The sequence below is a fragment of the Pseudophryne corroboree genome, chromosome 5 (assembly GCF_028390025.1).
Source record: "Pseudophryne corroboree isolate aPseCor3 chromosome 5, aPseCor3.hap2, whole genome shotgun sequence".
Taxonomy (NCBI): domain Eukaryota; kingdom Metazoa; phylum Chordata; class Amphibia; order Anura; family Myobatrachidae; genus Pseudophryne; species Pseudophryne corroboree.
In genome coordinates, this window is record NC_086448.1 from 693,511,916 (window position 1) to 693,525,343 (window position 13,428).

A 13,428-nucleotide genomic window follows, 5' to 3' on the forward strand; every position below is an offset into this window, starting at 1 on the left:
AGGCCACTGCTGTATCTTGCAGCTCCGTGTCAGACTCAGTTCTATTCTCCTGATCAGTGCTCAATATCTGTGCTGCATTGTGGTGACCAGTATATAGTAGTACAGTGCTACATTGTGGTGACCACCAGTATATAGTAGTACAGTACAGTAGTCCATTGCTGTATCTTGCAGCTCCGTGTCAGACTCAGTTCTAGTATCCTGATCAGTGCTCAATATCTGTGCTGCATTGTGGTGACCAGTATATAGTAGTACAGTGCTGCATTGTGGTGACCACCAGTATATATTAGTACAGTACAGTATTCCATTGCTGTATCTTGCAGCTCCGTGTCAGACTCAGTTCTGTTCTCATGATCAGTGCTCAATATCTGTGCTGCATTGTGGTGACCAGTATATAGTAGTACAGTGCTGCATTGTGGTGACCACCAGTATATATTAGTACAGTACAGTAGTCCATTGCTGTATCTTGCAGCTCCGTGTCAGACTCAGTTCTATTCTCCTGATTAGTGCTCAATGGGTGGTATTCATGTGACCGGCGGTCGGGAGACTGACAGTCACATGACCTCCTCCACCATCCCGACCCCACACTATCCCGGCGTCGGTAAGCTGACCGCCGGTCAGCCATACTACACCCGTGCTCAATATCTGTGCTGCATTGTGGTGACCAGTATATAGTAGTGCAGTGCTGCATTGTGGTGACCACCAGTATATAGTAGTACAGTACAGAACACCACTGCTGTATCTTGCAGCTCCGTGTCACTTCTAGTATCCTGAACAGTGCTTAATATCTGTGCTCAGTGTCAGTGCTGCATTGTGGTGACTAAAAGTCCAGTGTCTTGTGCTGCATCTTGCTGCTGTAGGGTGCTGTGGTAGTGTCCTGTCACTGTGCATAGGTCATCATCATTCCAGTCACAGTGGTATCTGGTATCTATCTAGTGGTATCTAATTCCAGACATTACTGCCGTCTAATTCCAGATATATTACTGGCATATAATTCCACACATTAAAAAATGGAGAACAAAAATGTGGATGGTAAAATAGGGAAAGATCAAGATCCACTTCCACCTAGTGCTGAAGCTGCTGCCACTAGTCATGGCAGAGACGATGAAATGCCTTCAACGTCGTCTGCCAAGGCCGATGCCCAATGTCATAGTAGAGAGCATGTAAAATCCAAAAAACAAAAGTTCAGTAAAATGCCCCAAAAATCTGAATTAATGAGGAGAAGCGTAAACTTGCCAATATGCCATTTACGACACGGAGTGGCAAGGAACGGCTAAGGCCCTCTCCTATGTTCCTCATGACTAGTGCGTCAGCTTCACATGAGGATGGAAGCACTCATCCTCCCGCTAGAAAAATTAAAAGACTTAAGCTGGCAAAAGCACAGCAAAGAACTGTGCGTTCTTCTAAATCACAAATCCCCAAGGAGAGTCCAATTGTGTCCGTTGCGATGCCTGACCTTCCCAACACTGGATGGGAAGAGGTGGCTCCTTCCACCATTTGCACGCCCCCTGCAAGTGCTGGAAGGAGCACCCACAGTACAGTTCCTGATATTCAAATTGAAGATGTCACGGTTGAAGTACACCAGGATGAGGATATGGGCGTTGCTGGCGCTGAGGGGGAAATTGACCAGGAGGATTCTGATGGAGAGGTGGTTTGTTTAAGTCAGGCACCCGGGGAGACACCTGTTGTCCGTGGGATGAATAAGGCCATTGACATGCCTGGTCAAAATACAAAAAATATCACCTCTTCGGTGTGGAATTATTTCAACAGAAATGCGGACAACTGGTGTCAAGCCGTGTGTTGCCTTTGTCAAGCTGTAATAAGTAGGGGTAAGGACGTTAACCACCTAGGAACATCCTCCCTTATGCGTCACCTGGAGCGCAATCATCAGAAGTCATTGACAAGTTCAAAAACTTTGGGTGACAGCGGAAGCAGTCCACTGACAACTAAATCCCTTCTTCCTCTTGTACCCAAGCTCCTGCAAACCACACCACCAACTCCCTCAGTGTCAATTTCCTCCTTAGACAGGAACGCCAATAGTCCTGCAGGCCATGTCACTGGCAAGTCTGATGAGTCCTCTCCTGACTGGGATTCCTCCGATGGATCCTTGAGTGTAACGCCTACTGCTGCTGGTGCTGCTGTTGTTGCTGCTGGGAGTCGATCATTATCCCAGAGGGGAAGTCGGAAGACCACTTGTACTACTTCCAGTAAGCAATTGACTGTCCAACAGTCCTTTGCGAGGAAGATGAAAATCCCAGCAGTCATCCTGTTGCAAAACGGATAACTCAGGCCTTGACAGCTGTGTTGGTGTTAGACGTGCATCCGGTATCTGCCGTTAGTTCACAGGGACTTAGAGAATTGCTTGAGGTAGTGTGTCCCCGGTACCAAATACCATCTAGGTTCCACTTCTCTAGGCAGGCGATACCGAGAATGTACACAGACGTCAGAAAAAGACTCACCAGTGTCCTAAAAAATGCAGTTGTACCCAATGTCCACTTAACCACGGACATGTGGACAAGTGGAGCAGGGCAGACTCAGGACTATATGACTGTGACAGCCCACTGGGTAGATGTATTGCCTCCCGCAGCAACAACAGCAGCGGTGGCACCAGTAGGAGCATCTCGCAAACGCCAACTCGTTCCTAGGCAGGCTATGCTTTGTATTACTGCTTTCCATAAGAGGCACACAGCTGACAACCTCTTACGGAAACTGAGGAACATCATCGCAGATTGGCTTATCCCAATTGGACTCTCCTGGGGATTTGTGACATCGGACAACGCCACCAATATTGTGCGTGCATTACATGTGGGCAAATTCCAGCACGTCCCATGTTTTGCACATACAATGAATTTGGTGGTGCAGAATTTTTTTTTAAACGACAGGGGCGTGCAAGATATGCTGTCGGTGGCCCGAAGAAGTGCGGGCCACTTTCGGCATTCAGCCACCGCATGCCGAAGACTGGAACACTCCTGAACATTCCCCGCCATCAGCTGAAGAAAGAGGTGGTAACGAGGTGGAATTCAACCCTTTATATGCTTCAGAGGATGGAGGAGTAGCAAAAGGCCATTCAAGCCTATACATCTGTCTACGATATAGGCAAAGGAGGGGGAATGCACCTGACTCAAGCGCAGTGGAGAATGATTTCAACGTTGTGCAAAGTTCTGCAACCCTTTGAACTTGCCACACGTGAAGTCAGTTCAGACACTGCCAGCCTGAGTCAGGTCATTCCCCTCATCAGGCTTTTGCAGAAGCAGCTGGAGAGATTGAAGGAGGAGTTAAAATGGAGCGATTCCACTAGGCATGTGGGACTTGTGGATGGAGCCCTTAATTCGCTTAACCAGGATTCACGGGTGGTCAATCTGTTGAAATCAGAGCACTACATTTTGGCCACCATGCTCGATCCTAGGTTTAAAGCCTACATTGTATCTCTCTTTCCGGCAGACACGTGTCTGCACATGTTCAAAGACCTGCTGGTGAGACACTTGTCAAGTCAAGCGGAACGTGACCCGCCAACAGCTCCTCCTTCATTTTCTACCGCCACTGGCGGTGATGCAGGGCAGTCAGGAGCGAAAACTGACATCTGGTCCGGACTGAAGGACCTGCCAACGATTACTGACATGTCTACTGTCACTGCATATGATTCTGTCACCATTGAAAGAATGGTGGAGGATTATATGAGTGACAGCATCACTGTACGTATACTGGCAGGAAAAAGAGGCAATTTGGAGGCCCTTGCACAAACTGGCTTTATTTTACCTAAGTTGCCCCCCCTCCAGTGTGTACTCCGAAAGAGTGTTTAGTGCAGCCGGTCACCTTGTCAGTGATCGGCATACGAGGTTACTTCCACAAAATGTGGAGAAGATGATGTTCATCAAAATGAATTATAGTCAATTCCTCCATGGAGACATTTACCAGCAATTGCCTCCAGAAAGTACACAGGGACCTGTGATGGTGGATTCCAGTGGGGACGAATTAATACTCTGTGATAAGGGGGATGTACACAGTGAAATGGGTAAGGAATCGGAGGATGAAGAGGAGGTGGACATCTTGCCTCTGTAGAGCCAGTTTGTGCACGGAGACATTGATTGCTTCTTTTTTGGTGAGGGCCCAAACCAACCAGTCATTTCAGCCACAGTCGTGTGGTAGACCCTGTCGCTGAAATGATGGGTTTGTTAAAGTGTGTATGTCCTGTTTATACAACATAAGGGTGGGTGGGAGGGCCCAAGGACAATTCCATCTTGCACCTCTTTTTTTAATGTATCTTTGCATCATGTGATGTTTGGGGCCAATTTTTTTAAGTGCAATCCTGTCTGACACTGCAGTGCCTATCCTAGATGGGCCAGGTGTTTGTGTTGCCCACTTGGGTCGCTTAGCTTAGTCATCCAGCGACCTCGGTGCAAATTTTAGGACTAAAAATAATATTGTGAGGTGTGAGGTGTTCAGAATAGACTGGTAATGAGTGGAAATTATGGTTATTTAGATTAATAATACTATGGGATCAAAATTACACCCACATTCTATGATTTAAGCTGTTTTTGAGGGGGGTTTGAAAAAAAACACCTGAATCCAAAACACACCCGAATCCGCCAAAAAAATTTAAGGGAGGTTTTGCCAAAACGCGTCTGAATCCAAAACACGGCCACGGAACCGTATCCAAAACACAAAACCCGGAAAAAAAAAGAGAGAGAGAGAGAGTTCACAGTTATTGTGAAACCCAAATTGGTGATTTTATAGCCAATTTACTAATTTTTCTTTAACCAACGCTGTTATTTTTATGGGGAAAACAGGTAATTGGGGAAGGTGCTCTATCAATAATATTATACCAGTTTACATACTGTAAATACTGCCACTGTGTGATGGGGGAGCTGCTTCCCTTCTCCTACTGCCTTATGTGGAGCTGCTTCCCTCCTTCTAGTATGTGATGGGGGAACTGCTACCCTCCTGTTACTGTGTGATGGCTAGCCTGCTTCCTTCCTAATACTGTGTGATGGGGGAGCTGCTTCCTCCTGCTACTGTGTGATGGAGAGCCTGCTTCCCTCCTAATACTGCGTGATGGGGGAGAGCTGCTTTCCTCCTGCTACTGTGTGATGAGGGAGCTGATTCCCTCCTAATACTGTGTGATGGGGGAGCTGCTTTCCTCCTGCTACTGTGTGATGGCGGAGCTGCCTCCCTCCTGCTACTGTGTGATGGGGGAGCTGCCTCCCTCCTGCTACTGTGTGATGGAGAGCCTGCTTCCTTCCTACTACTGTGTGATGGGAAGCTGCTTCCCTCCTACTACTGTGTGATGGGTAGCTTAACCCCTCCTGCTACTGAGTGATTTTCAGACCCACACACATAACCTTCAATGCTTCCCTATACAGTTACATCCTCTTTGTACAGTCCACATAACCTCACATTTTGTCTTCCAACATTGCTGGGTAATCATATCATACAACCCATTAAGATCCTAGCAATCTGGGGAACCATTATGTAGCAGGTAGCATCTATCCTTGTGTATCAATGCCTATTTCCCTATAGATTGTAAGCTTGCGAGCAGGGACTTCCTACCTCTGTCTGTCTTTGCCCAGTTTTGTTCTATAACTGTTCTAATTGTAAAGCGCAACGGAATATGCTGCGCTATATAAGAAACTGCTAATAAATAAATGGGAAAGCTGCTTCCTTCCTGCTACTGTGTGATGGGAGAGCAGCTTCCCTCCTGCTACTGTGTGATGGTTGAGTTGCTTTCCTCCTACTACTGTATGATGGGGAGCTGCTTCCATCCTGCTACTATGTGATTAGGAAGCCGCTTACCTCCTGCTACTTTGCAATGGGGAGCTGCTCCCCTATTGCTACTGTGCTAAGCCCGCAAGGGGCTTTCTAGCACTCGTCCCGCCATCAGCATTCTGGTGTCGGTATTCTGACCACCGGGATCCCAGCCACCAGGATTCCATACCCAACCCATTTCAACACATGTGATAAAAATCATAAATTAAGAAGGAGGTCCAGGAACAGAGCATTGTGTCCCTTCAGGAAAAGGTGATGTTGGGAGGTATGCCCTAGGCTAGATGAGTGCAAAACTGTGGGCCCTCTTAAGCTCTGATCCCATGGTAGTCACGCCACCTGCAGCTGTTGGTATGTATGAGCCCGATTCTGAAACAGATGTGTCCTCATACATCTTTGCTGCAGTTGCGCAAAATAGCCCCTCTTGGCACGTGAGACGATGTTAGCGTCATGTGTCTTTTTAGCATTTTTTTTTCCAAAAATGCATCTTAGATGAAATATGATGCGTCTTGTACGCACCAGAAGACTGAGTTGATGAATTTGACTTACAGTATGATGCTTGTATATCTGTGTGCCACTGAGTCTCTGAATCTGCATATGAACTGCTACGATGCAGCGCCCGTGGCTTTCCATACCAAGTTCTGTTGTGCTTCATATACAGGGGCAAATGTAATAGGGTCAGAGTCTGCTGGAGGTGTGGGATGTCGGACGATCTTGGAGGTTTTTTTTAAGCGGCAATCATTTACAAGGCATGGTTTTCCCTTGTAAATGATTGCCACTTTAAAAAAAACCTAGATCGGCCTGCATCCCGCCAAACTCGGACCCTATTACATCTGCCCCGCAAACTCAGTCACACACATATATACAAGTTTTGTTTATCAAATTAAGCAGCTCAGTCTCCTGGTGTGTTCTAGCCGCATTGTGTGGAACTACTTCTACATGTAACGGAAGAAGAGTAGAGGGCGCAGGTATGAGTAAAAGGTTTACAATTCCATTTATTAAGAACAAATGCTCACATACATCTCAGTTTAAAATGAAGCGTTCCGTCCTTCACATGGTAATCAAGCCACGGAGCCGCTCTCTCACACAGCCGATCCTCCCTCTCTCTATCAGGAGTCACAGGCGAATAGTCCTTCTCTCACCGGGACCGAGACCAGGTTGTGACGGTCTGTCACCAGCTCCACAGGCCACCCCCAACGCGTTTCGTCTATGGACTTCGTCAGGGGGTGACAGACCGTCACAACCTGGTCTCGGTCCCGGTGAGAGAAGGACTATTCGCCTGTGACTCCTGATAGAGAGACGGAGGATCGGCTGTGTGAGAGAGCGGCTCCGTGGCTTGATTACCATGTGAAGGACGGAACGCTTCATTTTAAACTGAGATGTATGTGAGCATTTGTTCTTAATAAATGGAATTGTAAACCTTTTACTCATACCTGCGCCCTCTACTCTTCTTCCGTTACATGTGCATTGGAATTAGTGGCTCTAATTCCTGAATTGAGGAAGCGGCAGCGTACATCATATAGAAAACAGGACACGGGACTTTCAAATTATCTGCTGGATATGTGAAAAAGGAAAGTGTGTCTAATGCGCAGCTGTATTACCGATATCTACTTCTACATGTATTTTAAAATGAAGATTCATGCCAAAATGTACCAAATCCGATTTGCCAAAAGCTTTCAAATACAAATTTATTTGTTGAATAACTTTATAATAAAGAGCAAAATATCTTCGTGACTTATGTTAATATGATGTTTTGCACGGAATATATGAGCAAAGAATGACTGAGGTCACGTCAATTGCATATCATCAGCAGGGATTTTTCTTTCAGCGCTGTAAAAGTTCAGATGGATTTGGTATCTTTTGGAAACAATATCTATCTAATCTATCTATCTATCTATCTATCTATCTATCTATCTATCTATCTATCTATCTATCTATCTATCTATCTATCTATCTATCTATCTATCTATCTATCTATCTATCGCCAACATTATAGATTGGTAATATTGGCAAGATGATTTTCAGTTCTGTGCTTCTGCCTTCTGTAAGCAAGCACAGGATACATAGCATGTCTATGAGCTTAATCATTTATATTCTCTTCTGCATTTCAGGAACGAGTCACAAAGTTATCCCCTCGTTTGCACTCAGAAGAAGACCTCTCAAGGTTATTTGAAGCCTCCATGAAACTTTATTGATCTAGATTACTGCTGACGCATTTATTACTAGGGTACAGACAATTTATTACTGAATAATGGGCCTAATTCAGTAAGGATTAAAAATTCTGCTAATTAGCAGAGTTTGCAATCATTTTCCTAGCATACTGGGAGCCGCCCATTGCAGGGCAAGGCTGCCCAGGAGGCTGACTGCCGCCAACCCCAACCCCCCCTCCCTCCCGATCGCCTCGCAATTTCTGCTTCATCATAGAAATTAGTGAAGCCTCCTGACGGCTCAGCTTAGCTGCGCCCGCAGGAGGCCCGCCGCCATTTTCACGATCGCGGCGGCTGCGTGTGACATCATGCAGATACCGTGATCATGCCCCCGACACGCCCCCGTTGCCGCCACCCCCTGCCCCGCGACAGGCAGAGGCGATCACATTTTCTGCGGGCATAGGACAGGCGCTGCGCATGCGCCCGTGGGGTGATCGTAATAATTCCGGTTGGATCGCAATTTGCGATCCAACCTGAATTAGCCACAATATCACATTTATATATCTGGTGAAATGTATGCAATATTTTTTAAGATTCTCTGGAGCAGAAGGTGTAATATTTTCTGTATGTCATCAACTTAAAATTGAATGAAATAAATAAACAGCTTTTCCCTAACAATGCAGCAGATATTTTTTTCTTTCATATTAAGGACCAGATTAATCAAGCCTTGGAGAGTGATAAATTGCATGGTGATCAAGTAGCAGCCAACCAGCTCCTAAATGTCATGTTACATGCTGTGTTTGAAAAATGACAGCTAGGAGCTGATTGGTTGGTACTTTGGGGGTAATTCAGATCTGATCGTAGATGTGCTAAATTTAGCACATCTACAATTAGTTTCTCAGACATGCGGGGGGACGCCCAGCACAGGGCTAGTCCACCCCGCATGTCTGGCTCTGCCCCTTCCCCCCCCCCCCGGCACGGGTGCAAAAGCACTGCACGGCGGCGATGCTTTTGCTCCCGGCGAGTATGAGCTGGCAGTTGGCTACCCGCCGCGTCCCGGGTTGCAGCGGCAGCGTGTAACATTACGCAGCCACCACGGCCAGCCCCCTCAACGGTCCGGACATGCCTGCGTTGTCTTGACCACGCCCTGCAAACGTCGTTCTAACGCCATCGGCACTCCGCCTCCCACCCCGCAACCGCTTCTGCCTGTTAATCAGGCAGAGGCGATCGCAGCCATGAGAAGCTTTTAGCATCTCACTGGGCTCCCAGGGCGCGCCCGCTGCGTGAGCGCACTCCCTAAAGGGCTTCAGACTGCGATCGCTGCCGCTGCAGCGATCCATTCTGAATTAGGCCCTTTATCACCATGCAATGTATCACTCTCCTAAACTTGATAAATATGGGCCTATATTTACTCGAGAATACAGTAACAGCAGAATTTTCTATACTGTGTACAACACAATACCAGGACCTTATAGAGGAACCATCCTGCTCTCTCAAACCTACAACGTTTCATCTATTGCTCTGTTTTTTTCAAGGACATGTTACTTGGAGTATTTAAATAAATAATATTAATCTTACTTTCTGTATTGTAAAACATACAATGGTTTTGTGATGCAAAATGACTGGTAGCAATGAGGTCCAGGGTCAGGTAATATAGCACACACGGAGATTTATTAAAGCTTGGAGAGAGATAAACAACCAACCAATCAGCTCCTGTCATTTTTCAAACACAGGGCCTGATTCGGATTTGTACCTGATGGTTTATGGACAGATCTTATGTTTAGGAAACTGTGCACGTGCAGAACAGGTCCTGCTGATCGCTCACAGTCCGGTCTTAGCTGCAGCACGATTTACATACTGCGGAGTGGGGGCAGCAGCCAGGAACGTTCTGTAAGACAGGGGCACGTGGTCCCCATTTTGCAGGCATGTCAAGCCCAGAGTCTGCATTTTCCGGGCACAGATTTCCTAGACCTGGCTGCCCAGTTCCAACGGCCAGTCTGAGTAAGTCTCAGCTTACGCATATTGCGGAAGGCTGCTACCATCGTATCGCAGTTGCATGCAGGAGGCGTCCATTTCCTACAGACACCTACTGCTGCATTTGCACTTTAATTGTGCTGTATTGCACAGCCGCTTCCCTGCGCTTCCCTGCGGCTGTGCAGTACCATACAAATCTGAACCAGGCACCAGTCCGTAAAATGACAGAAGCTGATTGTTTAGTACTTTATCTCTCCAAGCTATGATAAATTTCCCCCACAGTCATTAATACTGACCATATCTTTCCCTACACCAGGGGTGGGGAACCTTTGGCCCTCCAGCTGTTGTTGAACTACACATACCAGCATGTCCTACTACTGTTTTGCTATTTGGCAATGCTAAACTGTTGCAGGGCATGCTGAACTGTGCAGTTCAACAACAGCTGGAGGGCCGCAGGTACCCTACCCCTGCCCTACACGATGAACCACATGATCCGACTGATAGGTAACCCCCGTGCCTCCATACATGGACACAATACACAATTCACTGAATGCATTTGTCAGAATGACAGTCAGTAAGGATCAAATATATGTTAGAATCAAATCAAACAATCCCAACCTTTATTCTTCAGTTTTCAGCATAGAACGATCATTGATCCTGTACATACACTGATCGATAATCATTCAAAACTGTTGTGCATCAGCCAGATCTGTATCGTTCAGTGTATGGCCGGCCTGAGAGAATGGCGATTTAGGGGTGTATTCAATTCAAGTCGGATTTCCCAACTTGTCGGATTAACGGGAGTTTAAGGTCAAATCCAGATTCGACCTATTCAATCATACTCCTGTTTATCCGACAAGTCAGAAAATCAGACTTGTTGGAAAGCACGTGGATCATGTGTTTTGTCGGTTTTGCGGCTAAATCGACAGGTTTTAGCCCCATTTCCGACAATGTCAATACGACTGTTTTAAAAAAAAGTCGGATTGGCATTGTCGGGCACGGCCAAATCCTATCGGATTTGGCCGCTAGTCGAATACTGCATTGTCGCATTGAATACACCCCTGTATATCTAGAAGGAGTTTACAAAAACAAAAATGTTGCCTAGTGTTTCATGTAATGAACAGGAATGGGATTAGTTAGGACACCCGATAGTCACAGTTTTTCCTGTCATTTCTGTTTTTCTCCACACAAACTCTAACTCACAACACTTACTTTACCTCTTGTAAACTACTGATGAACTGTAATGAATAAGACAAGCGGAAATACTTATGCATAACTATTTTATCTTGTTTGGGACCCAAAAGGAGGGATGGGCAGCTTTTATGATTTGAGTAAAGTTCAGGTCACATGGGTGAGATGATGAGAGACTCAGTACTGGCAGACTTCAGGTCACATGGGTGAAATGATGACATTAGTACTCCCCCCTTTTTGTAGTCTAGCCATTTCCATCTGCTGCTTCCATCTCATTTCAGACCGATTGTCTCTAACAATCCTGACTCCAGTGTTGCTGATGAGATGATTAATATCAGTTATCTGATGAATCCTACATTCACTATTCATGAATTGAAGGCCTTTGTGTTTGTGTAGAACTGTGGATATAACGGAATCTGATCACTTTCTGAAAATATATTTTTACAGGTGATGCAGAACGTTTTATATTTTAGGATAAGTTTAAAATTATGGGGCGTGGTTACAGTGAAAGCGGCTGTTTTAGTCGGAGAATAGTTTTTTCCCTATGTATTAAAGGCTACCGCCAGGGGGATATGCATGCATGGGGAAGCCTTTCTAACAATGATCGATAAGGAACAAAATGCCCTATTGCTGAAAGACTGTATTTGGTTCTTTGAGATAAACTGTAAAAAAGATTTTCTATCATTGCGTTAAGCGCCATCCTATTGGCCAGTATTGATAAGTAGGTCCCTGTATAAGAGATTACAATCTTTGTGTAACAATGCCGCTCAATGGTGATACCTATGGGATCAACTTCACTCCATGTTCCCACTACAGCAAAGGCCCACACAATCTGTTCCCATAGGCGTGCTCACACAAATCTTAGGCAACCTTAAACGCTACCTAAAGTGTGTCCTTCTATCATCTGAGACAATTCCTCTTTTTAAATCCATGATGGGCAGTGTGAAACCGCTGTATCCATACAGAGCAGTTTCACATCAGCCATCTTGGATTCAAAAAGAGGCTGTCTCATTCCTCAGTCCCAGCAGCCGGCTGAGAAACGAAGAGGAGACACTAACAGTGACTAATGCTGGACCACTCAGGTTAGTATGTCCCAAACAGGGGGGGCAGTAATCTATGTCTGTGGTAGGACTGACTGTGTGTGGGGGGAGGCAGTAGTCTATGTTCAAGGAGTGGAATTTGGTTGCACACCTCTTCACATCTTGCTCGGCTGTTGCGCACGCCTATGTCTGTTCCCTCTTTTGATGGCAGCCCAGTGCTTTTGTTTCCTGTTATCTGTTTGTATATAGGGCCTAATTCAGACCTGATCGCAGCAGCTAATGGGCAAAACCATGTGCACTGCAGGTGGGCAGATATAACATGTGCAGAGAGAGTTGCTGCTTTATTTATACACTGCAATTTAGATTTCAGTTTGAACACACCCCACCGAAATCTAACGGTCTCTGCACATATTATAACAGCCCCCTTCCCCCAACCCCCCTGCAGTTCACATGGTTTTTGCCCATTAGCTAATAAATTTGCTGCTGCTATAAGGTCTATATTAGGCCTGATTTCCTCCTGTCCTTGTGCCTGCTGATCGACTGGTAATCTGATCTCCGGTCCTCCATTATAGCCTATGATGGGAACTTTGCGGTCTGCGGTTAACTGCAAAGTTAATTGGGGTCACCCACAAGAGTGACCCCAATTAACTTTGTGGTTAACCGCAGACTGCAAAGTTCCCGTCATAGGCTATAATGGAGGAACGCGATCCTCCATTCTAGCCGCTGCGCTGAGCCTGATTGACAGGCAAGGAGCACACAACCAATCAGGAGAGCGCCATGACGTGGCGCTCCCTAATTGGCTGATGGGACCTTCACTGACAGTAGTCACGGGGGGTCCCAGCAGTTGGAAAAAGGGGTTTCATGTGTAAACATGGAACCCCTTTAATGCGAGGGTTCGGGTTTTAGCGGTTTGTTGTTTTTTAACCCCCTGGATGCTACATGGACTGAAGAAGACCGAATAGGTGTGTATTTTGGGCATCTTTTCACAGGTCCACGGTGGATCCTACGGGACAAGAGGACCGAGTGGCTTCGTGGGACAATAGGTAAGTATGTGAGTGTGTTAGTGTGCATGTATGTAAAATAAAGCTTTACTGTCACGGTGTGTGTGTGTTGTGTTTTTTTTGGTGGAGTATTTTCTTGCAGTAGAACTACAGGTACCAGCGGGTCCGTTCTTTCCCCGCATGGTGGTATTTGTGGTTCTCTAAGTACCAGCTTGCAGGGGAGGCTTGCTAGGACTTGTAGTTCTCCTACAAAAACAATATTCTTTATTTTTACACAAAGGCTATCAGCCTCCCATCCACCGCCCACGGATGGGGGGG

General features: G+C 46.1%; 1 protein-coding gene and 1 long non-coding RNA gene across 8 annotated transcripts in view; one reads left to right on the top strand and one right to left on the bottom strand.

Moving 5' to 3' along the window:
- The window catches only part of ADHFE1 (alcohol dehydrogenase iron containing 1), a 203,361-nt gene extending 194,779 nt beyond the window's left edge, over nt 1-8,582 (top strand). For all 7 annotated transcript variants that reach the window (XM_063923832.1, XM_063923831.1, XM_063923836.1 and 4 more), the window contains one exon: nt 7,869-8,582. In XM_063923832.1, coding sequence (XP_063779902.1) covers nt 7,869-7,952 — 84 coding nt within the window. In that variant the 3' untranslated portion in view covers nt 7,953-8,582. The remainder of the gene's footprint in view (nt 1-7,868) is intronic.
- Nucleotides 1-13,428, bottom strand: part of LOC134928287 (uncharacterized) — a 37,737-nt gene that overhangs the window by 9,956 nt on the left and 14,353 nt on the right. The window lies entirely within an intron of this gene.